At 37.3% G+C, this 27,608-nt stretch overlaps 3 protein-coding genes across 36 annotated transcripts in view; 1 reads left to right on the top strand and 2 right to left on the bottom strand.

Moving 5' to 3' along the window:
* Nucleotides 1-15,866, bottom strand: LOC113049921 (thyroid adenoma-associated protein homolog). Its single transcript, XM_026212669.1, has 31 exons — nt 15,736-15,866; nt 14,974-15,154; nt 14,794-14,880; nt 14,172-14,199; nt 13,934-14,082; nt 13,735-13,857; nt 13,521-13,641; nt 12,605-12,747; nt 12,433-12,517; nt 12,212-12,339; nt 11,877-12,074; nt 10,725-11,442; nt 10,017-10,169; nt 9,695-9,804; nt 9,147-9,307; nt 8,550-8,683; nt 8,272-8,430; nt 8,061-8,194; nt 7,821-7,955; nt 7,615-7,719; nt 6,684-6,884; nt 6,426-6,576; nt 6,107-6,344; nt 4,574-4,813; nt 4,281-4,482; nt 4,007-4,195; nt 2,760-3,007; nt 2,122-2,292; nt 1,639-1,908; nt 835-1,037; nt 1-646 (listed from the first exon to the last, which is right to left on the bottom strand). Exons 1-31 carry the CDS (start codon nt 15,864-15,866, stop codon nt 408-410), a joined length of 5,535 nt encoding a protein of 1,844 aa, XP_026068454.1. The 3' UTR covers nt 1-407.
* LOC113048879 (retinol dehydrogenase 11-like) lies at nt 15,741-19,589 on the top strand. The gene is made up of 4 exons (XM_026210835.1): nt 15,741-16,346; nt 16,796-17,038; nt 18,498-18,800; nt 18,971-19,589. The coding sequence occupies exons 1-4, from the start codon at nt 16,226-16,228 to the stop codon at nt 19,228-19,230; spliced, it is 927 nt and encodes a 308-aa protein (XP_026066620.1). The 5' UTR covers nt 15,741-16,225; the 3' UTR covers nt 19,231-19,589.
* Nucleotides 19,590-21,968: 2,379 nt separating this feature from the next.
* LOC113048876 (calcium/calmodulin-dependent protein kinase type II subunit beta-like) overlaps nt 21,969-27,608 on the bottom strand; it is a 55,830-nt gene continuing 50,190 nt past the window's right edge. For 18 of the 34 annotated variants that reach the window (XM_026210815.1, XM_026210823.1, XM_026210816.1 and 15 more), the window contains 4 exons: nt 24,524-24,599; nt 24,348-24,442; nt 24,025-24,259; nt 21,969-23,181 (listed from right to left, as the gene is read on the bottom strand). In XM_026210815.1, the coding sequence (XP_026066600.1) occupies nt 24,027-24,259; nt 24,348-24,442; nt 24,524-24,599 (404 nt within the window). In that variant the 3' untranslated portion in view covers nt 21,969-23,181; nt 24,025-24,026. Of the gene's footprint in view, nt 23,182-24,024; nt 24,260-24,347; nt 24,443-24,523; nt 24,600-26,186; nt 26,355-26,531; nt 26,679-27,608 lie in introns of all 34 variants that reach the window. The other 16 variants (XM_026210797.1, XM_026210805.1, XM_026210803.1 and 13 more) reach the window with 1 other exon arrangement.

Raw genomic sequence — 27,608 nt, 5'->3', positions numbered from 1 at the left:
CCTCATTTTCAACATTTGTTTCTGGTATAACAGATCAGGGTTAGCCCAAAGATTCTACAAGTTATTCAGTTTTTATTTAATGAATGTAAAAAATGCATCAATAGACAAGCATGAATCTCCTTCGGTTCCAAAGTGAGATTTGTCTAAAAATATATGCATGCATGCTGAGTCCTTGTGACGCCTCAGTCTGTTTGTCCCCGCTTGCAGTGCGCACTACTTCAGAAATCACCACCCATCAAGAAACAATGGCATCTTTCAGCCGTTTCAGATTTAGATGTGCTACACTCACAGAGCTGTTGCTCCACAACAAAGGACTGGTATTCTTCCTTTCGAATAGTTTCCACTCAATTTGACGATGAAGAGCCTGTAACAGCAATAATGCATGCCTGATCTGTGACAGGCCTGGATTAATCTGTGTTCACTGCATCAATGAAGACCTGAGGAAGGAAGAGTCCATTTAGGACAAACTGTCTATGAATGTCCTGAAGGTTTTTAGATGAACTCAAAGGGTCAAGTAGGGGTCGTAGGGAATCACACTCCTTGCACAGCTGGAGTAGTACAATCGCCCGAGTGAACAGGCCTGAAAGAGCGCCATGGAAACGGGGTTCAATTAGAAAACTCAGCGAATCAGGATTCAGGATATCACCTAGACAACAAATGAGAGATATAATGACATAATTGGCACATCAACATACAACAACTGCATGCAAACTATAATAAATATATTACAGTTTATGTTAATTATAAGGTTTTTGATTCAATTATAAAGGATCATCAGGAATTTAATTAGTTATAATTAACGTGACAATAAAGAAAAATGGAGATCTTATATACCTAACTGTAGCTGCATACAAATTGTGAGATTCTCTTTGACAATGGCAGCACTGTTTTGGGCCCAGCTCTCCAGGTTCTTGGCGAGAGTGGAGGATTTTGGGTAATGTTTAACCAGATTCAATAGGTATGGCAATAGGCACTCTGAGATCACAGATGGCTCTGCAAACACATTTGCTTCATCTCGCTCATACAGACTGCGACATCTGACCGAAACAAGAAAACAATGTGAGAGACAGAAGACAACAGGATGCTTGCATGTGTTTCTGTTTATCTAAAATATAAGAAAAGATATAAAGATTAAAGCCTATATACGATTTTTAAAATCTACATGAACATTCAAAAGCTTCGGTAACATTTTAAAAATGTTTTTGAAAGAAGTCTCTTTTGCTCACCAAGGCTGCATTTACTTTATTAAAAATACAGTAAAAACAACAATACTGTGAAAAAAATATTGAAATAGAAGCTATCCAATAATTAAAAATGTAATTTATTCCTGTATTGGCACTGAAATTTCAGTAACAGTGTCACATGATCTTTAAGAAATCATTCTGATAATACAACACGTTAAATAATAATATAATTAAAATAATTGTTAATTACAGCATTTCTGATTACATTTAATGCATCCATGCGGAGCAAAATTTTGAAACTCTAAAACTGAATGTCATCTTAAAATAAAACTATGATAACATATAACATATAAAATGTTGCACAGTGTTCAAATAATTGACTTTTTATTTCTATAATAATATGCACAAAAAAAACAAGTTAACGATTGTTATTACTGTATGTGGATTGACGTACTGTGTCTCTTTGGCCTCCTTCAGTGCAGCATTCAGATCACAGTCAGGTAAGTGGCACACTAAGGCCTCCAAAGCACAGCTTGCGTCCCAGAATTCTTCTAAGAGCAGGTCGAGCAGCGAGTGCAAAGCCAAGTTCGCCTGCATGTAGAAGCATTTCTGTGGCTCTTCCGGCCGTCGGACAGAACAGCGGAGCAGAGATGCAAAGACAGCTGCCTTGGCTCTGACCTGTGGACTCTCATCCTGAAGCAGGTAGATACCTGTGCTGATCAACCTTGGAAATTTAGAGGAATGGAAATTTAGTTACACATCAAATACTTCCTGCATGATAATCATCAAATAATAAACAGCAAAACATAGCCTGAACCAGATGAAGAATCTAACCCACCAGACAGAAAAACATCCTGACAGTGCATTACGAATTTTTGTTTCTAGTCCTTCCCTGTCCAAACTCATTGAGTTATCAAACCACTCCTCTTTATTTTACCTGGTACTGAGCTCTTTGAGCATGAGGTCTTCTGTCAGGCTCCTGGTCACTACGTGGACGCCGCACAGACACAGAGCCTGTGCACATGCTGCTCTGAGGGCCTCAGGAGCTTCAGGACATCTGTGTTTCTCTAATAACTTACACCAGCGCTGGAGCAGAGACGAGTCCACACTGAGAGAACAGACAGGCAAACAGAGTTAAGAGCAAATCCAGAACCATATCTCAAGACTTTACGATTTCTCAGAAACATCAGTTAGTTGACATAAAACAGCACACACAACTCATTTAATTTGCATAATGTGTTGTATCTCTAAGTGCAATAAAAAAAGAAAAAAAAGGGAGGAATCTAGGACTGATTTGAGCCGGGCCCTGACTGTGAATTGATTCTGGAGGTCTACTATCTTTAGAAAACACTGTCAGACACGGCACCTGCTTTAGATATTTTATTAGATTTTTTTTAAGAAATTGATAGTTTTATTCAACAAGGATGCATTAAATCCTTTTATTCATAAAAACATGTTGAAAAATATAGAAATACAGTTTCACAGTTCACAGAAAATATGAAATACAAGCAAATATAAAGAACATGGAGAATATCTAATAACATCAAGTTTTGGCTGCATGACAGGTGAGTTTACCTGTGACAAAGGAGCAGGCTGACTGCACACAGAGCCGTGGAGATCAGCTCGGGTCCTCCTCTATCTGACTCCAGATCAGCGAACAGAACCTCCACACACTCCTGCAGCCATGTCTCCCCAAACCCTGAAGGACAGGGACGGGGCAGAGCAAGACTGTCTTCCTCAGGGGTCATAACCTCAACTAATGCGCTCAAGAATGCTCCTCTGTACTCCACGTTCTGGTCTAACAGCGCGTTCTTCAGGTTGGCCTGCAGATGATAGACACTGTTATTGGAATAGATCCTTCCCATATATTATTCTTGCAATCATGATCTTTTAGTTCTTATGAGAAGGAATTTAAAAGCATTATAAGATTGTGGTATATTTAATTTCTCATGACCTGTAGAGCAGTTTGGTGTTTCTCTGACCTCACACGAGGGCTGGGCGGAAATCCTGGCCGAGTACAAACTCAGTGTGTTTGTAAAGATTACTGAATACAATGACTAACACGCCCCCCCGTGCCCTCACATTACAACACGAAGAGCGTAACAAGATCTAAAGGCTGATTTCAGGGCAATGTATAAAATGGATCTTGATTGTTTTAATTTCCTTCAGTTGTATTTGGTTGACATTAGCGAACGACTCAAATTAGCAGCCGATGATATTTGTGAAAAGTGAAGCTTTAACAGTAGATCTAGAAACACTTGTAATTTTAATACGTTAAATCAAGACAATTAATTGTAAAAAACAAAAAAATGAAATAAATGCATGTTTTCATGCCTGAGCAGCACTGAATGAGTAAAGTGGCAATAAACAGAAGCAGATGGAGCACCCATTAACAAAAAGTCTCAAGATGCTGCTTTTTTTTTTTTTTTTTGATACATTTTAAACAGAACACCTTTTATTAGCAGCAAGGTATGATGCAGCGCCCAAAAATGTCCATCTAGATCACGTTATGTACAATTAAGCTAGATGGATGTTTCTGGCCACTGGACCGTGTCTTGATAAAACAAGACACAAAAACATGAGTCAACCTCAATGGCTCAACACAAATGGTTTGGTGCTTAAAAAAAACAAAAACAAACCATATAGCCCTCAAACCTTTAAATGGTACAGCGAATGCAACTTATATAAACATGAAACGCTGTTTAGTTTATCTCAGTATAATTACTGGATCTTTGCATTAAAGTGTCATAATGCAATAATGGCAACTAAATCAACTGACCAAATACGGAGGCAAAAGTGAAGTGCTATAGTAATATTCTCACCTGCAGCGCTTCCTCCATAACCCGCTGTAGGACAGTTCCTCTCCAGCCACGCCCCTCTGTTGCAGACTTGACCAATGAGAGACGTACTACTGCACTGCCATTGGCCAGATGTTGCCACACCTGACACGCCCACTCAGGATCCCCACACAGGAAGTTCACTGCACTTTGGTGGAAAGAAGCAGAGCCAACCTAAAGTGCACAAAACATTCACAATCAGCACATCTCTCACTGTGTATGTTCCTGACCGCACACTCAAAAGGACAGGAGTCAGCACCTCTAGTATGTTTGGAGTCCTGTGAATGTCCTGCAGCAGTTGAGAAGAGAGCTGAGTGAGGAAAGCACTGGAGCAGTGGCCTCTTATCAGACTCACTATATCCACATACGACAGCCGCACCAGCGGACACCGCTGCCTCACAGATGCCATCCACAGTCTGGACTCAAACTCACTCACAACCTCACTGAGAGACGACCGACTGCTAAACAAAGAGACAGATTGCAATTTGATAACGGAGTATGACTGCTGCAGCGAAACACAAAAAGTGGCATTTCCTTCATGAGATACACTACATGCTAGTTTTGAGTGCCCGTGCCAGTATGGCTCCTATCTGTAGGAGTTGGCCATGCAGTCTGTTGTGACAGCACACAACGTCCGGTGACGCCGGCAGCTTCTCCACCGATTGCAGGACAGTTGCCAGATATTCACTCGGTGGTATCATAGCAACTAGGGCTCTTGATGACATCACTCGTACGCCATAGACTGGGCTGGCAGCGAGGAGGAAGAGCGGAGGCAGGAACTCCCGCAGAGCCCTGAAGAAAACACAAAGACATCAAACAAGTGAACATTAGTCATCATTACTAAGGGGAAAAGTCATTTGACAGATTCGAATATCCAGAGTAATAAAAATCTATTTGTATAATATCAAAATCATATGATTTTATAATATACAATTTTGGGTATTCAAATTTGACTAAATACAATATAATAATATAGCTGCAAGCAGCAATAACGGGGCCAAGCACTACAGAAGCAAGCTTCAGACGAACGGCAGGAATGAGTAATTAAGACAGTTTTAAGATTATTTTAGGCAAAATGGCTTGAAAACAATCAACACAACAACTAGTAATAGGATTTATTGGCTTATCACGTGTAACCAATAGGTGGTGCTGTTACCAAATTAGTTTGGAACGGTCAGTGTGAGGTGTCGATGACACATACAAAGTTTGGTGCAAATATGTCAAAGCTTTGCAGAGATACAGCCTCAAATGCATTTTGGCACCCTTCAAGCAGATTTGTTGATGCGCTAAATGAGAACCAAAGTGCTGTCAAACGATTAATCACATCTGAAATAAAAGTTTTACATAATGTGTGTGTACTGTGTGTGTGTGTGTGTATATATATATATATATATATATATATATATATATATATAAATACACTCACTTTCAGTATATTTTGAAAATATTTAAATGTATATATTTATATTCATATAATTTATAATATATATAAATATATTTAAAATAAACATAACTTGTTTAAATATATACATAAATATACACAGTACACAATTCATATATTATGTAAACAAAAACCTTTATTTTGGATCCGATTAATCATTTGACAGCACTTTATACTATACTGTACTATACTATACTATACTATAGTATAATAGCCAGATTTTAATAAATCCACTGTTTTATATATATCGTATAATCATATAGCATACTATTATATGATTTAAAAATAAAAATCTAAATATACATTATATTACATATTATATGGTATTAAACTTCTAATTATATTCAAATCTTGAAATTAATACAACACAACACAACACAATAACAAAATGTAATAATACAACACAATATTAATATTAAAATAATTACATTTTTTTTTTAAAATAATATATTTTTATATTATATAAAATTTAAACACGGAACACAATACAATGTTATGTATATATAATGTAATGTTATATTAAATATAACCATAACATTATACAAAATTGTGGATATATAATTAATATAATAAAATACTATGTAATGTAATATAGAATATAATATATTTACGTTCATATATTTGGATGTATGCACACATCATACCGTGTCTGTTCCTCAGCACCAGGCTGCAGTTTGGCGAGCAGGGTGAGGACAGGGTAGAGGGAAGGGTGCAGGAGAAGGGTGGCATCATGAAGGTCTGTAGCTGCGCTTTCCAGCGCCCCCTGGAGGAAGGGCTGTAGGGCTGGGTAGAGGTTAAAGAAGGAAGGAGAAGACATCCCGGAATGAGCAGAGCCCTCTTCACCGCTAGGCTGCTGACCCAACATTCTTGTGCACAGAGAACCTACGAGAAGTCAAAAGTCAGATTCGTGACTAATTCACAAGGGCTGAAATCAGAATAATTGTGAGCGTGACCGGTTCATACTGTAGAGCTGCAGGGCTGCGTTCCTCATAGCCCAGCACGGTGAGCTGAGGAGTGTGAGAGACAGAATGGCCACCACAGGGGTGTACTGGAGAACAGCTACACCCAGACTGGAGCCCTTCACCAGAGCTTGAAGGGTGTGAACGGCACACACCTGTGAGAGATCAGTGAACAGACATCTTTTACGAACATAGCTACTTTAACATACATTTGATCCAACAAAACTGTAGATTTATTTATTAGGTAGATCATTGACTCTACCTGTGGTAAATCGAGAGTTTGGTCCCAGTCCTGGGGAAGAGGTGCTTTGGCTGTGTCCTGTAGGGTGTTAATGGTTTGTGCCAAAAGTGGGCGAGTCTTGCTAGAGTCCTCAGCAGCTAAGACACCCAAAATCAGCATGGGCAGACCGGCAGCACGCCTCGTAACTGAAGTACTACGGGGCGACTGGAGAACAGAAAGGCCCTAGAGGGAGAGAAAAAGAGCATTTTATGATTTTTTTTTAATAAAAGGTTAATAAAAAATTATTTAAATGGCTACTTAAAGGGATAGTTCACTCAACAATTTTGATTCTATAAAATTACTCACCCTCATGTAGCCCTTCATTCATCTTTGGAACACAAATTAAGGTATTTTTTAATGAAATCCGAGAGCTTTCTGACTCTACACAGACAGCAATGGGCCTACCATGTTCAAGGCTCAGAAACATAGTAAAGACACGGTTAAAACAGTCCATGTGACATCAGTGGTTCAACCGTAATTTTATGAAGCTATGAGAAGAACACAAAAATATCAACTTTATTCAACAATTTCTTCTCTTCCGTGTCAGATTTCAATAAACAGTTTCACAACATTTTTGCACTTCTCTTCTTATATTTGTTTTCTTTGCACACAAAAAATATTCTCGTGGCTTTGTAAAATAATGGCTGAATTACTGATGCCACATGGACTTTTTTAACAATGTCAAACATTGCTGTCTATGCAGGGTCAGAAAGCTCTCGGATTTCATTAGAAATATCCTAATCTGTGTTCTGAAGATTAACAAAGGTCTCACAGGTTCGGAATAACACAAGTGATTAATGACAGAGTTATAGTCTTTCCCTTTAAAGAAACACAGGTCATTTAACTCGGAATTGACATTTTTACTAGAATCCCATGAATCTCTAGTTCTTTACTCTACTCTACTCTACTCTACCTGTTTTAATATGAGAGGTGGGATCTCTCTGATCTCCGGATCCGAGCTGCTCAGTAGAGCCCTGCAGAACTTAGTAAAGCCAATACAGCAGCCCTCTACTGCCCCCTAATGAAGATGAGAGAAAAAGAGAGAGCAGGACCACAAATATAAGATGTTACTCTGAAACAAAGTGGAGGGGTAAAGTAAAAAAGGCAAATCTGTCTCACCCAGTGTCTACATTTCAGAATGATGTCTTTAAATACTTTGGAAGCCTTCCTGAGTTCTTCCACACTCAAAGTCAGTTCTTTACAGTGCAGCGACAGGATTCTCTCCACCAGAGAGCCCAGAAAAATACCTATTTCCTACCAGAAAAGTAGATCATCCATGTCTCAGTCATACATGACACTTTTTGTAAACCACAGCTTAAAATGTAGGCTGATGTTCTGTCATCCTTCTAGCAGCTCTACCTTCAAAGAAACCCAGCAGCATGTCAGCACTAGACTATGTTCCTCAGAGAGCAGCACATTCTCCTCTCCATCCTCATCAAGTCCAATCAGAGAACTGATTGCATTCCCCATGTCACAGAATGATGGCGGCACATCTGTGACAAATAGAAAAGTATATTCTTATAAGAGAAGCTCTTCAGACATATTGTTCACATCTGCCGTTTCGGTGTACCTTTCTCCTGTGTGTCCTGGTCCCCATACAGCACACCTAACAGTAGTAGAGTGAGCTTTTCTACCAAAGACACAATGTCTCCTGCAACACTGTGGGTTACGGTCTCCACTAGGACCCCTGGCACCTCCAGCAAGCCCTTCTGCAGAGCACTTACAACACCTGAATAATGAAACACACTCCCATTTGTGGATTATTGCAAGGTATTTTCAGATATTAGTTTTGAAACCTCCACTTAGTGGTAAACAACTGTAGCAAGATCTATAAACTCAGTTTTATACCATGAATCGGCGCTGTACGAGCTGCAAGCAGCATGTCATTCCTGGCAGTGAGATAATGGTGCTCCAGTTTGGTGAGGAGAAACATGATCAATTTAACTGACTGTTTCTCCCCATGTTCAAATGCCCCATCCACCCTATGAATCAGAAATGCACACACACACACACACACACACACCAAGTCTAATAATAAATATTAAACATACAGAAAATATTGTTCTCGTAAAAAAACATTTTAAATAAACTCAAATTAAATTACCCCCCAATTTTTTGGGTTTAATGAAAGAAATTAAAACTTTAATGCATCGAGGATTAGATTGATCAAATGAGACAAAAGTGACTAAAGAGAAAGACTGTTTTAAATAAATGCTGTGTGTTTGAACTTTCTATTTATCAAAGAATCCAAAGTTTACATGAAAATTCACATCACAGGAATATATTACATTTTAAAATATATAGCAAAATAGAAAACCGTTATTTGATATTGCAATTATATTTGATAATATAATTGTTCTTACTGTAATATCAAACATCAAACTTTTCAAAAGCAGTGTTGTGTATGTGTATCCTTTCATACTTCAAGTCTAAATGTTTGCTCACTTGTGCAGGAGAAGTTTGATCATCAGTGCTCCCATCTGGGCTTCCTGAACCCGTGGGCTGTGAAGCAGCCGTTCTGTCCTCCTCAACAGCACAGCTGTGACATCTTCCGGGAGAGACGAGGGGAAAAATCGGAGAAGTAGCTCTGCAGACAGTTCTCGGATCTACAGCACAGGGATTACATGTGCCAAGCAAATACATCACATTACAGACAATTGGGGCAAGGGTTCAACAGAGCATATACTTCAGTTCAAAAGTCTGGGGTTGGTAATATCTTAATGTTATTTTTTAAGAATGCTCTAATGCTAACCAAGGCTGCCGGTGACGGCATTATGGCCAGTACTCCAGTCTTCAGTGTCACATGACCCTTCAGAAATCATTCTAATATGCTGTTCTGGTGCTCAAGAAATCTTTCTTGATACAATTTTCTTATTAAATGTCTTTACAACCACCTTTGAATTCATTCTTGGTGAATAAAAGTATCAGTTTCTTTAAACAATTCTTACTGACCCCACGCTTTTGAACAGTATTGTCTATTCATTTAGTTTTACCTCATTGGTTGAATCCTCCAAACAGCCAATCAGAACAAGCATCTTTGACTTTGAGAAGAAATCCCACTTTCCTCTCTCTTTAGCCCAGTTTATAAGAGTAGACATATTGGCTACAAAAAAAAACAACAACAAAAAAAAAATCTCTGCTATCATTTTATTATATTTAGCAAGGAACATAAAATAATCAATATGAAGTTAAAGATAAAAAAAATCGACAATTCATTATATATTCCAAGGTACTTCAAAGGATACTATGTGACAACCACAGTGCATGCCCGAAAAACATAACCGTGGCATGCTTTTGTAAGTGTTGTTTTATTACCAGGCGGTTGTCCCTTCTTTCTGTCAGGACTCCAGGTGTCTGTACATGTTTCCAGCACTGCAGACAGCAGGAGCAGAACAGTTTTCTTCCTCTGGTAACTGCTGTCAGGAGTCAAATAGACCAATGACAGCTGGAAGAGCCAGTCAACAAACTCTGAGGGAAGATATCATGAAAAAACCCCACATGATCTTACCAATAAAGCCATTTTAGTATGTTCTACAGATTAAAATGCTTCATATATTAAAATGTTACAATAATGTGGATTATTATTAATACACTTATCTGTGTTTTTCACAGACTTACACTATGTGTGTCATCACTTCCCCTGGGGAAATATATATGTATATAATGTAAATATAAAACAAAAAACTGGCATATTGAAAGTGCAAATTCATTGTCTGCCAGCAGGAGGTGCTTTAAGAGCGGCAGAAACAGCAGTTTCCCCGTTAATGGCTGAAATCTAAAGAGTGCTGCGCTCTTGAATGCTACTTTATCAGGCTTCATAGGAAAAATTACATCAAACCTTTTCATAAGACAATCTGTTCCCTCCAAAAAAAGATACATTTATATAAAAACACTCGTGCCGCGTTTTGATTTTGAAAGTGCAATGCTTTTGGAAAATCTATTTGTGGCGGTCAGTGTTGATATTAATACAAATAAATCAATGTATGGGAACCCCTGCTTCATGACATGCATTTTCATCCTCACCGACTCCTTGTTTAAGCTCCGCCTCCTCTTTCTCCGTGAGCCCTTTTTTACCATTATGGCCTTTGATGCTTGCCATGCAACTGTCTCTTATTCTCACCAAGAACTTTCTTAGTGCTGCCTGAAGGTGCTGGCGGAAAGGTGACGAGTCGCTGTTGAGATTGAGCGGGAGGAAGTCTCTCAGAGCGCAATACTCCACTTGTGATGGGGCTTCTTTGGTCTTTGGACTGCAGCAGAGGAGGTTCAGAGCTGCAAGCCGGATGCTGTCATCCAAAGAGGAGAGGGCAATATGGAGAGTCTTAAGAGCATGGGGGCTGTCCACGCTCCAAGGGGAACGTCCACTTGTGGCCCGGTGGGCGCTCATGACACAGGCCCATGCGTGAAGGTGTCCGGGAACCGCGGGGTCCAGAGCTGACAACAGATTGTTAACAGCACCTGGAAATATTCGTAGTGTTGAGGGCAGAAGATGGCTGGAGGCGTTATACTGAAGAAGAGTTAATTCTGAAGTCAAAGCCTCCAGAACGACTGGTTGCCACCGTCGAGCCCATTGATTGGCTGAGTCTTGTTCAGTGGGTGGAGCTTCTTGGGATGCATTTATAATAAGCTCGTGTTTCTGTTCCTGAAGCAGGGATTTGTAGACTTCTGAGGCGTATGGGGAAAGATGATTGGTGGAGAGGCACTTTAGGATGTGAGAAGGAAGAGCTGGATACAGTTCCAAAACCTTTTAAGAGGAGAAACTATATTTTATTTTAAATTTATTTAAAATGACTTTTATAATGAACTGATGCTAATAAGATTCTCAAAAAGCTAAAATAAAGCTTTCTTGATTTCCAAATCATGTAGTATTTACATAAAAATTCAACTATTCAACTATTTTATCGTTTTAAATTATTGCTTTTATTTTTACATTTATATTAAATAAAATATATGCTATAATTTATATTAATATACATTCTTAGAATTCTTGATAAAATTCTTCAAACAATAAATGTATTCATTAGTTATGCATACAATATTATTGATAATATTCATATTGTATTATTACTAATAACATAGTAACTATAACATTTATAGTATTAATACATAAAACAAAAACAAAAAACAAAAAAAGGAGATAGAAAGTACAGTACAAGGGTGTCTGGTCACTCTTCTTACCTTGTCTGTTCCTGCATATGGCAGAATTGCAGTAAGCGGTAAATACTTTGCTTTGGATTCCCAAGGCAGTTCTGATATTCTGTTCAATAATTCCACATAAAGTCTTTTATCGGTCTTCTCAAAGTGCAGACAATCCTTGTCATAGATCTCCATAAACAGACAGAAAGCACTGCATGCCACCTCTGCAACACCACCCAACTACAAGAAAGTACAAGAAAGTACAGGTGGTGCAGGTACAAAACATTTTCTTACAGTATGAGTACAGGTCAAACCCATATACCTTTAGTATATACATAAAGTATATTCTTTATATTCTAGCCTGTATTCTGGCTTACCGGGCTCTCTGCATTGCTCCAGATGATTTGTGTGAGGTGCTGCTGGAGGTCTGAATCTAAAGGAGCACCAGTAACTTCCCAAACCTCACTGAGGCACTCTCTCAGCTTCTTCAGCCAAATAGTAAACACTACAAAACACATATGCATACAACTTTAGTCACCGCAGTCATGCACAGACCCAGCAATCTGCAGAACGACGCATGAGGATAGATAGCTTTTACCTTGAAAAACATGGTAATGACAGTCCAGCTTTTCTTCACAGAGAGCTGAGATGAAAGGGAACAACCCATTCAGGAGAAGACAAGTCTGATAAAACAAAAGAAAGAAAAAAGTAATTATATTTTCCACTTTGGATCATTCTTAGAAAAAGCAGTCTATGCACTGCTTGCGTACCCCTTGTTTGCTGTGGTGACTGACAAGAATGTCCTTTCTGCAGCAAGTTAACAACCCCCTGCATACAGCCAGTCTGTCCACTCCGTCCTGATGTCTCGGACGACAGTCCACCTGGAGCTCACCTACCGTCAGTCTCCAGCGTTCTGAGACATACAAAATACACATATTATAAAGACAGGCAACTGTCAACTATTGTACATTATAGATAAAGGAAATAAATGTAGCTTTTTATTTATCAAAAGCAACACAAACATTTTCAACACTGATAATATGAAATGTTTTTCAGCAACAAATCAGAATATCAGATAAAATGTTAAAGAGAGAAAGAAAAATATAAAAAATGTAAATAAAAATGAGTAAATGCAATTTTAATTTAAACTTTGTCTTTAAAGGAATAAATTACATTTTAAAACACATAAAGCATTACTATACACACACACACACACACACACACACACACGTTGTTCCAAACCCATAAGACCTTTGCTCATCTTCAGCACCCAAACAAACCCTGAAATAGTCCATGTGACATCAGTGGTTCAACAGTACTGTAACAAAACTAAGAAAATACTTTTTGTGAACGCACACTGAAGCCTGGCATGGAAAGTGAGAAAATTGTTGAATTCTTTGCACAAAAAATATTCTTGTAGCTTCATAAAATTACATTTGAACCACTGATGTCGCATGGACTATTTTAACAATGTCTTTACTATCTTTTGGGGTCTTGAACGTGGTAGTTGTGTTTCTGTCTATGCAGGGTCAGAAAGCTTTCAGATTTTATAAAAAATATCTTAATTTGTGTTCCAATGATGAACAAAGGTCTTATGGGTCCGGAATGACATGAGGGTGAGTAATAACAGAATTTTCATTTTTGGGTGAACTATCCCTTTAAGTGCAATTAAAAACGGTAGATGACCTGTGTTGGTGATTTGCAGCAGACTCCAGGCAGCTGATGCTGCACACTGACTGTCTGTCGCTGTGGTGAGCAGCATTGCAACCGCAGTGCCAGCCAACAACCGTGTATCTCTGCTGGAAACCTGAGAAACACCATTACATGACACAAAATTAGACTGCTAGATACAATCATTTGAGTTTTTTCCAAACACACCGTTTTGACCATGAGCACCAACCTCTCCCAAGATAACGCTCATCAGGAACTCCAAAATATCTCTCAAACTCATATTTGCACTTTCCTTTCTGTAGACCATCAGGGTCACCTGACCAGGCAGCAGCTGAAACACCTGCAAACAGACCTGAGAAAAACACAACAAGAGCTGTGAGGATGCAGATTCACGTCAGCTGTTGTTTAATCAATAACTAGATTTTCACCTTGACAGTCTGATAGCACAGTGGCCCATTTCTGGTTGCTTCATCTGACAAAACAGCAGGAATCAGCTCGGCGACTTTATTAAGCAGAGTCCTACATTCTGCTTTGAGAACCTCTCGTCCCGAAGTGCTGTCCTCCAAGAACATACAGACTGCCAAAGGACACACGCCACAACTATTACAACACAACAGACATGACTACAGATGTCTGTAAAGTAGTAGCAAACTGATGCACACTCACCTATCTGAAGATCTTTCAATGAAAACACCTGCAAAAAAATAATAAAATAAACCTAAATTTTTTTAATTGATCCAAATTAAAACATGGCCAGAAATACATTTGTATGCTCTAATATTTGTTTATATATATATATATATATATATATATATATATATATATATATATATATATATATATATATATAAAACCAGTCTTAAGTCGCTGGGGTATATTTTTAGCAATAGCCAAAAAATATAATAAAATAAAAATTAAACCCCTTTTAAATTAATATATTTTTCTTTTATGCCAAAAACCACTAGGATATTAAGTAAAGATCATGTTCCATGAAGACATTTTGTACATTTCCTACCATAATAAATATATAAACAATTAATTTTTTATATGCATTCCTTAGAACTTCATTTGGATAACTTTAAAGGTGATTTTCTCAATATTTCGATTTTTTTTACACCCTCAGATTCCAGATACTCAAATAGTTGTATCTCAGCCAAATATTGTCTGATCCTAATAAACCATACATCAATGGAAATATTATTTATTCAGCTTTTCAGAACAAATTAACACTTAAGACTGGTTTTGTGGTCCAGGGTCACATATATTAATATTTCTACTGTCATATTACCTGTTTTTGGTGCAAAAGGTTCAGCAGATATTGTTTAACTTCCTCAAAGACTATGGAGTAGTTTGTTTCAGCTAAGACCTGCAGCATCTGTAAAACAGAGTTAAGAAGGTGTTGTTTTAAGGGAAACCAACAATCATGAACAAAAAATGATGGCAATGTTGAAGTAAAGGTGAAAGTTACTTGGTCTAATTTGCGGCAAGTGGATGAAGAAGTCACTGCCTCTAACTGTAAGGCCAAAACAAGCCGAACAAACTGATGAAGAGCAGCAGGCTTTAAGGAACCAAGTGCTTCTTTTGGGATCTTCTGCAGGACCTGTGAAGCCTCATCCAGTGAGCGCTCCCTGCTCCGTTTGCCTGCACTCCTGTCAATAAATAACCATCTCTCATTCACAAACAATAGAAGGGTGTTTTTCAGTCCCGTGGACTAGAAATAACCTCTTAAAATAGTTTTCACTCTCTTTCTAGATTCATTGACACTTGACACGTCCAAATTAATGCACTGCGTTAAATTACATTTTATTTATATATGTAAAAGCTAATTTCATAAATAGCAATTCTTGTAATTACAGTAAGTTACATTGCTTGTAGTATTTTCAGTTTTCAATTTCAAGTACATTAGTGGCATGATTATGTTTACATACACAACAGAAGTAATGATAAGAAAACGAAATATACAATATAATATATAAAAATAATTAAAATAAGGTACACACATAATATAAATAGCAGTAAATAAAGAATACAATACATACATAATTCACAAACATCACAAATGTAGAGCTTGCACAAAGAAATACAAAGCAAGCTTAAAGGGCTACTCATCCCGACTCAAATTAAAGTGCATTTAAAAAAAATTAAATAGTATAATAACAAAACAGCATGTAACAGTAACTTGTTAACACTAAAATGTTGCTGCACGCACCTCTCTACACACTAAGTTTACCTGGCATTTTCTGTCAGCTTCTGCAAGAACTTCCTGAGCGTGTCTTTGACATCACATGAGATTTGATCTTCTGAAGCGACAGATTTCAGAACAGCATCAGCTTGTCCCGAGGAAAAATTTAAAATCGTCATATTAGCGAGCTTCAAGACTTGTCAGCTCAGTTTACACAGCTCCATGTGTAACCACGATCTCACTCTACAGTGTCACATTCATGATCAGCGCCCTCGAGCGCCTCTACCGGCGCGGCTGTATAGTAATCTAACGTACGTGCCGTGGCTAATGGCTACAGTATCAGTCTGTAAACACAGTCTTTGATGCTGCAATGCGTTTTTAAAATGAACAGTATTTGAATCCAAATGAACAATCGCCTGCTATGTTTCCCATCTGAATGGGCTAAAGGTGTGAGCTAAAAAGCGGCAATAGTTTAATTTAATGTTGCGTTTTTCTTTCAAGAACTCGGTTTGTCTTATGCTGGTTTAGCTAACAGATCATGTACCTGTTTTACATTATATTTTCCGCACTTTTGTGCTTTTTGATATTGAAATGGCTGAAAAGGAGAAGGTATTGCATGGATGTGAAGAGGTTAGATGGAAAAACGGTGCTTATAACTGGTAAGTGAGTACATTTGGCTTCATATATCCGACTATGGAAGAGTGACTTGTTTTCATTTGTATTAATACGTATTTCCTTGTATATGGCTACAGGCCTATTTTATAAAACAAATTAACAAATAAGCCAGTTTTATTTCAGTTAGTCTGACTTATTGTCTGATGATTCGGTCCAAAATAAATCAGACTAACTAAAAATAAGCATGGGTTATTTGGTAAACTTATTTTATGAAACAGGCCTCAGGTCATACAAATAATTAAGATTGATTGTGTTTTCATTTGCATTAATACATATAACCTTGCATATTAAAAGCCAAACCATCATCTTAAGTGAAATCAGTTGAATTGTGTTGTTCTGGAGTAACCTTCATAGGAAGGTCAGTGCTGATGTGTGTTTGAGAAGTGGAAAGCTCCTCTCTTTTATTCTCGTTCATGGCCACTGTATGTTTCAGGTGGGAACACTGGGATCGGGAAGGAGACGGCTGTGTTGCTGGCTTTGCGAGGAGCTCGTGTGATCATCGCCTGCAGGGATGAGGAGAAAGCCAGGAAAGCCGTTCGAGAGATCAAAGCCAGGAGCCACAATATGAATGTGCTGTACATGGAGGTGGACCTGGCCAACATGAGGTCTATAAGAGAGTTCAGCAAAATCTTCTTACAAAAGGAGAAGCAGCTGGATATTCTGATCAATAATGCAGGTGAGGATTGATATCCGGGTGGCAATTGATGATCTAAACCTGGGGTTTTCAAAATTGGGTCTAGGGATCCTCGAGGCATTGCTAGTTTGGTAACACTTTACCTAAAGCCTCTATAAATGACGCATTACAAAAGTAGTCTTAATGCATGAATTATGGTTTGTAATGCACCTTATAATGCAATGTATAATCTCATGACTATTTGTAAACACAGTTATAATACATTACACTTCCTTCACCTTTATAAAGTATAATGCATTAAAGCACAGTTTCATATTGTATTGCATTTTCACTTTGGTCATAATTATTTATGAAAAGATATAATGCATTACAGCACACTTTATGAATACCTTTATAATGCATTATACGTAAAGGCTTTAAGTAAAGTGTTACCAGTACTTTTAAAGGTAATGCATTACAATATTGTGTTACTCTGTAAAAAAAAAAAAAAAGTAACTAATTGCGTTGTATCTTTTTAAAGACAGTAATCCATTGTTACTTTTGTGCTACTGTTAGTCACCTGGGCCGGGATGTCAGTGAATACATTGTTTGGTAACACTTCACCTAAAGCCTTTATAAATAACACATTACAAAAGTAGTCTTAATGCATGAATTATGGTTTGTAATGCACCTTATAATGCAATGTATGATCTCATGACTATTTGTAAACAGTTATAATACATTACACTTCCTTCACCTTTATAAAGTGTAATGCATTAAAGCACACTTTCATATTGTATTGCATTTTTACTTTGGTAATAATTATTTATGAAAAGATATAATGCATTACAGCGCACTTTATGAATACCTTTATAATGCATTATACAGTACGTAAAGGCTTTAAGTAAAATGTTACCAGTACTCTTAAAAGTAATGCATTACAATATTGTTACTCCGTAAAAAAAAGTAACAAAAAACTTAAAAAGTTTCTTTTTAAAGAAAGTAATGCATTTTTACTTTTGTGTTAATATTAATCAGTGAATAAATTTGTGTAAAATAAAGAAATAAAAAATAAGATTCAGTAAAATTTTTGTAAAGTACATAAAAGTAATTAAAATGAGTTACACATTTGATATAATTTAAATAAATAAAAAAATCAAACATCTAACAGTACAGGACTATAGCAAGTAAAAAAATAAAAAACGATATGGTATAATTTCCAAATATATGCAGAGTGTGTATATATATATATATATAGAGAGAGAGAGAGAGAGAGAGAGTATTTTTTTGGAATATTGTAAATGTCTTTGCTATAATTTTTATCAATTTAAACTGCCTTGTTGAAATAAAGTTGATTTAAAAAAAAAAAAAATCTTATTTACCCCAACTTTATGAATGCAGATGTATCCTGATTTCCACAAAAAGTTTAAACAGCAAAAATACAAAAGAATAAATGTTTCTTACATCCACAAACTTCTAAAATTATAATATTACACAATATTGCCGATTTTCCTCCCGTCAGGCATGCCCAGCGTCCTCGACTGGACAGATGATGATTTCTCCATGTGCTTTGGTGTGAACCACCTTGGCCACTTCTTACTGACCAACCTCCTTCTCCCACGGCTGAAAGAGAGTTCACCGAGCAGAGTGATCAATCTCACCTGCTCCAGCTACAAGTACCAGAAGCTGGACTTCCAAGATCTCAACTACAACCTGTTTCCATTCTTCACCTACTGCCGCAGCAAGCTGGCCAACATTTACTTCACACATGAGCTCGCTCGCATGCTGGAGGGGAAAGGAGTGACCGCGTACGCCGTTCACCCTGGTGAGATAGAAAATCTAGGCAGGCTTTCTCACTCTTCCAACAGTGGAAACGGTTGCTCTGCTGTTGCTTAAGTCTGAGCAGTAATAGTAGTGATCTTTAACTTAGCAAGAACCTGTGATGGTGTGAACTGATTATTGTGACGTTCATCTTGTGTCTTTTGTCTCATTCAGGTTACGTTCAGAGTAACTGGATCTGTCATTACTCGGTTTTGTTCCGGATCCTTGTGCAGGTGGTGATGTTCATGTTTTTTGTTTCGTGTGAGGCTGGGGCGCAGACAGTGGTCTACTGCGCCGTATCAGACAAGGTGCTCGAGCACAATGGAGGATATTTCACTGACTGCCAGCCGGCTCAGCTTAGAGCATTCGCTAGAGATTCTGGAGTAGCAAAAAAACTCTGGGAGGCCAGCGAGAGACTAGTTAAACTGGCCTGATAACAGTATACAGTGCTTTTTGTTTGCATGTTTGATAAGAAGACTGATTCTTGTTATTCATAGAAAGCCATGTTAGTTTCTGGTTTGTAAGAATGTGATTTTTATGACACTGTTTAGAGTTTTGTGTAAGTTGTATGCGCTGTGTGTAATTTATTTAATGATGATTGACTTGGTTTTTTGACATGCAGTATTGAAATGCCCATGTTTTTGTTAAATACTTTAATTAGTGAAGAATGTAAATAGGTCACTGCAAAATCCATTTAATGGATTGAGGGTGGCTATTTATAAATGCAAATTAAGTTTTCATTAACATGCATTTTAAATGCTAATGAAAAATAAAGATAAAGTGATTAAAGCAATTTTTGCTTGCATTACAGTTCACTTAGTAGTGCACAAATGTCTCCTCTAAAAGCCTCAATGGATCGACTTGTACCAACATACTCGCTGACATGATTTTTACCCCAACACAACACAAAAGATCAAAGCATGATAAAAATATGATTTTACTTATTTCCATGACTTCTGCAGACCTTTTTTTAAAACTGACGTTCCAGTCAGGTTAAGGAAGTAAAAATCCCATTAATTTTCTCCTAAGGGGAATTGAGTTTTAATATGTTAAAATAGACCTACTGTGAGCTACGAGGTTGTTGATTGATGGTATATGCTATAAGCCACAGCCTGCATTATTTGAAGTAATTCCCAACTTTTTAGCAATAGAAAAACGTACAAGAAACATTCCAAAAAATATCACTTGACAATTTTGAAAGCATGTGCACACAATTCTTCAGTATTTAAATCATCTCATTTATTTATATCTTTTAAACACATTTGCTTAAGTCAGGGAATACACAAAGCATGTTTGAGAACAGAGCAATAACAAGAGTAAGAATCATCAGAAATCAAAGAGAATATTATCTTATACAGAAAACAACTAACAGAGGGCTACTGTGAGAAAACTCAACTTCAGAGAAACTATCCAGTACTGTTTCCAATCAGAGAAATGATATGACGAGTGAAACGGAAACAGTCCTATGCTAAAAGATGGTGCAGGAAGAAATGCTCTGGATCTACCGAGCTGTAATTGTTAAGTTAGTCATAAAAGACAGAAGTCAGAAACAATCCACGGTTTTATTGGCCATTCAGGTTTGGTGAATATCTGCTAAGCACAAACGGCAGAACTATGTCGCTGCCGATACAAATTTTGCCAAAAAATATTTTTTAAAACCCATGCATATTTAGCTAATATTGCAAGTGCTTCTCTGAAGTCAAGCAGTCTCATACTAATGAGTAATCTTATAGTCGTTAATATAAATATCAGTCACCCTGCATTGACAACAATGAGCTTAATACAAAAGCATGCCATTGAAATATCACCATTTCCATAATCTTAATATCATTGATATTTCGTAGCTATAGTCTTCGTCATTTACACTGCCATTGTCAGCATCATTTTGGGACAAAAATATTATATATATGCACTTAACAAAGCTGGTAAAACAGATTATAGAAAGGTTTAGGTAAACCAGCATTCAATAGAAAAAAATGAAATCAAAAAGATAAATAACACCAAACCTAGTGTTCAAGTGACTGTCATGCAAAGAAATTCCAGCTGAAATGCAAGTAAACTGCAGTTTCAATGCTGTGTGTCCTGTTTTAATAGTGATGTGAACTTTCACTTGTTTGTCGCTAAACACAGAGAACAGTACACTTTTTACATGCTGTTTTTTTTTTTTTGTTGTGATTTTGTCTTTTTTATTTTTATTGTATTTTTTTTATTAGGTAGCAGACAGGCGTGGAACTCTGATGACTCATATAAACACAGGTGAAGTTTTGAATGAAATAAATAATCCAAGAATGAGACGCAACTGTAACAGAAGCAGAACACCGGAGCACAAACACACAAACACGTGCATCGTGGGGTCGCTTTGTTTCAGAGAAATATTTTGATTGGATTTTAAAAGATTGCATCTTTTTATCTGTATGAGTGGCGCTTTGGACGTTTTCTTTCAAAATAATAACAACAAAAGATCAGTAGTCATCATCGATATGACGTAACTCAAAGCTAGCGTGTTCAAACATCAAAGTGTGCAATGCACACAAACTTAAGAAGCATGTAAGAACTTGCAATAATACAATCAAATAAATTAATACAACCTGAGGACACAATCAATATATAAGATCAATAAAATAAGTCACATGACCCGGCGATGATGTCACACTGACACATCAGTTCACCACAATTATCAACCCTTCAAAAGTAAACTGAAATCAGCATTGAGTTGCACGAGGTGTGACGTATACTTAAAAACTACATTATCTCATCTTCTGAAATATAAAACTATTGCTGCCGATTTTAAACCTCTTCATTCTTCGAAAGTTTTCACACACCTTGCACTTTGCCCATCCAAAGGGTAAACACACTTTAAAAAGGATCCAGGGTATCAAATTTTTCACTCTCCTTAAAAGTCTCACACACAGACGAAAAACAAAATATATATAAACTCTCAAAAACAGAATGAGTAATAGTGATAAGTCAATATCATAAGGCGCGAAAATATATAAAAAAAAAAGCAAAAGAGCAACAATTTTAATCTCAGTTAAAAAAAAAAATCACTAAAATCTTAATTTTTAAATGAATTTCTTAAGTTATTCCAATCAGCTGCTCTTTAACAGCCTCTGATGCTTTTAAATCTCCACTATAACTAGCGTAGAGATACAACAGTTGTTGCTTTTTTTCCCAAACTCCTCTAATGTCACTGGATGTCCACATCTTTCCATACTCTGAGAAAATGCATCAATGAGGAGGTCATCTGGTAAACCTACTGTTTGTTCAGATCAGGTATAGATTTTAGTTTGATTCAGTCAGTCCAAATGTATGGGCACTTTCCAAAAACCATTGGTACAACAGAGGAAGTAACGAAAAAAAAAAAAAAAAAAAGCGCAACACTAATATCTAATATTAACGTTGCAATTGGTGTCGCATATAAAGAACAGTTGTGGCTTTCCAGAACAAGGAGTTGTTCATCCAATACAAAGTTCGCCAACTGACAGAAAATTGGGTTTTTCCCAATCTGCACTAATGATGCGAGAACTAACGATTAAAGCTGGAAGACCCCGAATGTCACATCGTCGTTCTTACTCAGGCTCTGGTAGAATCTGCCCCAAAACAGTCACACATACCAACATACGTCCACTAACGTTTAAACACATGGACAGACGCGTCGGTTGGATGTGAATCACATTGAGAAGCCTGTACATGAACAGCGGCCATTATTTCTCTACATCACTGAGGCCGCTTTGGAAATACAGAAAAATTCATGCTCTCCGAAAAATGTTTAGAGAAAAACAAAAGGCATAAATTACAAATCATTGGCATCCAGAACGTGAATTGTGTAAGTAACACGTACAATTGCCTTTGTATTTAATACTAATAACAACAGTAAGAACAATATTAATCATAATAATAATAACAACAATAATCTTGAAAATCTACACACTGTAAGTGAGGACGGCGAATCAGTGTAACATTATTCACACTGGGAAGGTGTGACGGAAAGCATGGCTTTTCACAGACGACTTGCTGAGGCCTTATTATCCGTACTAATCAAAGACTGTCCAAATCCACACAGCACATGTGCACAACAAAGAGTCTCTGCACGGGTGTAAAGATACAGGGACGTGTCTGGGAGGGATGGAGAGAGGGGGTAAAGTTGAAGGCAAGACAAAAGATGATGCACAAAAGTGATTGGCAGGTGAGGTGATTGACAGGTGAGGGGGCGGGGCCCAGTGTGGGAGGGTCAGGCGCTGCAGACTCACAGCCACCCATCACTGGGCTCTCTTTCCTTCCTCCCGCTCTCCAACTTCCCCCCTCCCTCACTCTCTCTCTTTCACTCTTGCACTCTCCATTTGTGGCTGGGCGCTCTTGATAGATGTGGCTACAATGTGCTCAACCTGAGGAAAGAAAAGATTGTTATCTGTGTCTCATCACTTTTTTTATACAACAACGACAACATTTGTTTAAGAATTTGCAATGAGCAGACAAAGGCTACACGGAAAAAAAAAGGGGTTTAGAATCTATTTTAATTTAGAAATTGCTAGTTTATTTCACAATTAATTACAAATTAAATACTGAATTAAATGGAAGATTTTGAAGTAGAAAGACATACTCCAACAATCTATTTACAACTTCAAAAAGTGTTTTTATAACGAAATTGTCACGAGGGCTAAAAGACCAAAATGTTTTTTTTCTCTCTCATTGTAACTTCCAAATAAAAAATCTGATATCATCGTATTTCAAGTCACGTCTTTCAGATTCGTTTACAAATTTAACACATTTTTATGACTCATTATAATTTACTTTTAAAGTAAACATACCTAAATATAAACAAAGATATGATAGATAGCATTTCATATTTCCATATTTCCAAAAGTCACTGTTAAAAACCAGAATCTACAGGTCAATGTGTGTTAAATGTAGCCAAGATTTTAAGACACAGAAAATGACTTCAATAAACGAAACTGCCCTAAAAAGCAAGACTACTAGCCCCGGTCTCTCTATATACACTACTATTCAAAAGCTAGGAAGGGCTTCGATTTTCTATTTGTTTTATAAAATGCTTACCAACACTGCATAAACTTGGTCTATAATACGGTAAAAACTGTAATATTGTGAAACAGCCGTTTTCATTTTTTAAAATTTAAATTCAAATTTAGAAAATTTGGTTAAGACACATGGAGCATTTGTTAAAGACTCTAGCATTAAATCACATTATATCCATCTGTACGAGGATGTACCTTCACTGTAGAGGGGCGGCAGGAGCTCCCGAACAGTGGAAATGCACATTCTGCCATTTGGAGTCGCGACGATGCCACACCCTCGTCTCTTCTGATTGGCTGCTGCGCGGCCGGCCCTGCCCATCCACATATTGCGTGAGGCGGATGTAGGCGATGCAGGCGGCCTCCTCTCCAATCAGGTGCACGTGAGGGTTGAGGATGGTGGTGTGGATGGGCTTACTGTTCTTAGACAGCACTATGGCAGAGTGAGAAATGGCCACACTTTAACGAACAGACGTCATGACCGACATTATAGCAGTGAAGAGTAGTCCGACTCAACTTACAGTTCTCAAAGTAAAATCTGTGGAAGTCCATCCCCTCCACCAGGTTTCCCAAGGCCTCAGGTTCAAAGCAGGTGAGTCCAGGGTCGCAGATTTTACTGGAAAGAATTAAAATCGTTGTTTCAGTGCCATCTCGTTTACAGTCAACCATGGGTAAATAAAGTTGAAAATACACTTACGCATAGGCTTCGAAGTCGCCATTGTTGATGGCCTCAATAAGCTGCTCCGTGATTTTGATGATCTCCTGTTTGCGTGCTGTAGAAAGAGGAGGTCAAGTGTTAACAGGAGCCAACTTATCTTGTACTAGTATGCGTAGGAGGAGCATTATGGGTAAGCAAAGTCATCTCCTTTAAAACACAGCAAAACATTCCACAGGTTCACTCTATTTTATTCAGCAGACTCATTTCTAATGTGTTAAACAAGACAGAAAAAAAGATGTTTGAACATCCACCCTAATGGATTTCAGCCACCTACTGTACAGTCCATGCTCTCTCTCTCTCTCTCTCTCTCTCTCACACAGCACTTCCTTTCCAACTCTGTTAGTCACAGGACTCAAATAACTGAAGGTGAAATTACAACTCAATCTCTACAGACGACACAATGCAATAATCCTCTGTAAAACCAGGTGGTCCAAATCACAAATGGTTTGTTTAGATTATTTCAATATGTAATAATTATTATGTTGGATTTACACATTTTACATATATATATATACAAAAAAAAAAAAATCAGTAAGCTTTGCCAATGCAGTAAAAATAACTTGGATTAGAAATAATTTTTAAAATGTAAAAATTACATTATTTCACAATATTATTGTTTTTACTGTTTTTGTGATTAATAATTGCAGCCTTGAAAGGTAGGGGTGGGCGACATGACCAAAATCACTATAAATGTAATTTTATTTCAGGGTATCGATATATCACACTATACAGTTGATTTTGCTTTAAATAAGGTTTTTAGGATATTAAAATTTTGGACATCATAGAAATGTCATAATTTTTGTCACCAGTACAAATAACACACACACAAAAAAAATACTTGCCAAAATCTTTTTACATAAAAAAAATATAATAATATAATAAATCAAGCACACTGAAGACAAGGAAACAGTCAGCAATTAAAAAAGAAATTAATTACAAGCAATAGGACAAAATATGAACTACAGTCAAACAAATAAATATGAAATGCTTATTCTTCACCGGGTAAATTAAACTTACTGTATATTTCTTATTATAAATGTTACAAAAGTGATTTAGTCAAGAGCAGTGGGAGATTTTCTCTCTTTTGTTGTTTGATTAACATGAAATGACAGACAGCAGGAATATTAGACTGCTGTCACTTTAAGAGCTGCCAGATCCAATATACTGTTGCACATTTTCTTTTGTCAGTTGTTTGCTTTGATTTAACACTTTAATTACTGTGGATGTGGATTATGAGGATGCTTGCAAAGACATTTAAAAAAAAATTCTCTACCGGCTGACAAAACTCTCCCACTTAATTGTGTCTACTTGTATATCGCCCATCCCTACTGGAAGCCATAAGAGACATGTAAAACCCTCAACTCTTGGAATATAATTTTTTTTGTGTGTATGTGCTGTAAAAGCCTGCAATAGAGACACTCTCCTCTTCATAATACAAAAGTGGTCACAGATGATGCATTTGAGACACGACACATGCTACTCCCAGGTGTACACAGCAATGCGATTAAAGCACCCGAGAAATCCACACTGTATGCATGTTAGACCGGTAGCATCACCACTGCCTTTTTACACTCCCAGGAAATCAAAAACTCATGCTGCTGTGCCAGTAATGCCAGCACAGACACCGACACCACATACTCACAATGTGCTGACGGCAGGGGGCTGGAGGACGGTTGGGCAGGGGAAGGGGAGGGGTGTGACGGGGCAGATACTGGGGCAGTAAGGGCTCTGCTGGCTGCTGAAGGCTCACTGTCTGTTTGAGGGGCTGTAGGTCTGCGCACACTGCTCACTAGGTCAGTCAAACGTGACACTGGATGCATAATTGACGAAAGGCAGATGACAGAGAAAAAAAAAAAGAGATAAACAACTAGCTACTAGGAGAAAACATGGCGAATCAAATATGCTGTGAGTGACAAGTTTGTAATAAACACGAGTCAGCAGCTTCTCCTGAATGACCCCTCCGCCTACTGGTCCATCAGAGACTTACTCTGTATGGGAATGCTGGGGCTGGGGATCTGAGGAGTGGAGGGGGCAGAAACAACAGCTGGAGTGATAGTGCTTCCACCCTCAACATCAGATGTGGGCACCGAGCCCCGACGTACCACACCCAATAGATCAGTGAACTTAGTGGCAGCTGTGGGCCCAGACAGGGCAGGACAGAAATAACAGTGGAGTTGAGCTTAGAAAAGGAGCGCAACAGGAATAGCAGTGGCATTAAAGGAACAGTTATATCAAAAATGTGTATTTTATCATTGTAAACAATTCAATGATTTTGGGGTATCTAAACTGCAAAAGAAATAAGATTTATTGGTAAATAATTTCAGCCTTTTTACACAAAGCTACCATAAGAACATAGCAAATGATTAAATGGAGTTATATGGTATTTTTCTAAATATATAAATTAAATATACATTTCCGTTCAAAAGTTAAAGAGATAGTTCACTCAAAATGGAAAATACTGACATTACCCTCATGTCGTTCCAAACCTGTAAGACCTTCGTTCATCTTCAGAACACAAATAAAAAGTATTTTTTATGAAATCCGAGAGCTTTCCAACCCTGCATAGATAGCAACGTAGTGGAACTCTCGTGAATGTGTGGCGGAGACTGACATGGAAGAAAATAAATAGCTGAATAAAGTTATTATTTTTATTTTCTTTAGACACACACAAAAAAGTCTTATTTTCAGAAAGCTCTCGGATTTCATCAAAAATATCTTAAGTTTTGTTCCAAAGATGAACAAACGTCTTAAGGGTTTGGAATGACACGAGGGTGAGTAATTAATGACTGAATTTACACTTTTGGGTGAACTTTCCCTTTAAAGGTAATTTGTAATAATGGTTTTCTATTTTCTATTCATCAAAAAATTCTGAATAAGAAATGAGCAACAATTCAGCTTATCAGAATGATCTCTAAAGGATCATGTAACACTAAAGTAATGCTGAAAATACAGTTTTTCCATCACAGGAATAAATAAGATTTTGAAATATATTCAAATAGAAGGTATTATAAATTGTAATGCTATTTCACAATATTTCTTAATTTATGAAGAGAATTTCAGAAAT

The sequence above is a fragment of the Carassius auratus genome, chromosome 30 (assembly GCF_003368295.1).
Source record: "Carassius auratus strain Wakin chromosome 30, ASM336829v1, whole genome shotgun sequence".
Lineage (NCBI taxonomy): Eukaryota > Metazoa > Chordata > Actinopteri > Cypriniformes > Cyprinidae > Carassius > Carassius auratus.
Note: the sequence above shows the minus strand (reverse complement) of the source record. Positions and strands in the feature narration are given on the sequence as shown.

Bases quoted from the DNA above. Each gene is read 5' to 3' on its own strand.
- LOC113049921 (XM_026212669.1), bottom strand. From the start codon at position 15,866: ATGACGATTTTAAATTTTTCCTCGGGACAAGCTGATGCTGTTCTGAAA. The intron at 11,443-11,876 runs GTAAGAAGAGTG...TCCTCTTAAAAG, and splicing joins CATATGCAGGAACAGACAAG to GTTTTGGAACTGTATCCAGC. The intron at 6,885-7,614 runs GTAGAGTAGAGT...CTCTCCCTCTAG, and splicing joins CACCTCTCATATTAAAACAG to GGCCTTTCTGTTCTCCAGTC.
- LOC113048879 (XM_026210835.1), top strand. From the start codon at position 16,226: ATGTACCTGTTTTACATTATATTTTCCGCACTTTTGTGCTTTTTGATA. The intron at 16,347-16,795 runs GTAAGTGAGTAC...TGTATGTTTCAG, and splicing joins AAAAACGGTGCTTATAACTG to GTGGGAACACTGGGATCGGG. The intron at 18,801-18,970 runs GTGAGATAGAAA...TGTCTCATTCAG, and splicing joins CGCGTACGCCGTTCACCCTG to GTTACGTTCAGAGTAACTGG.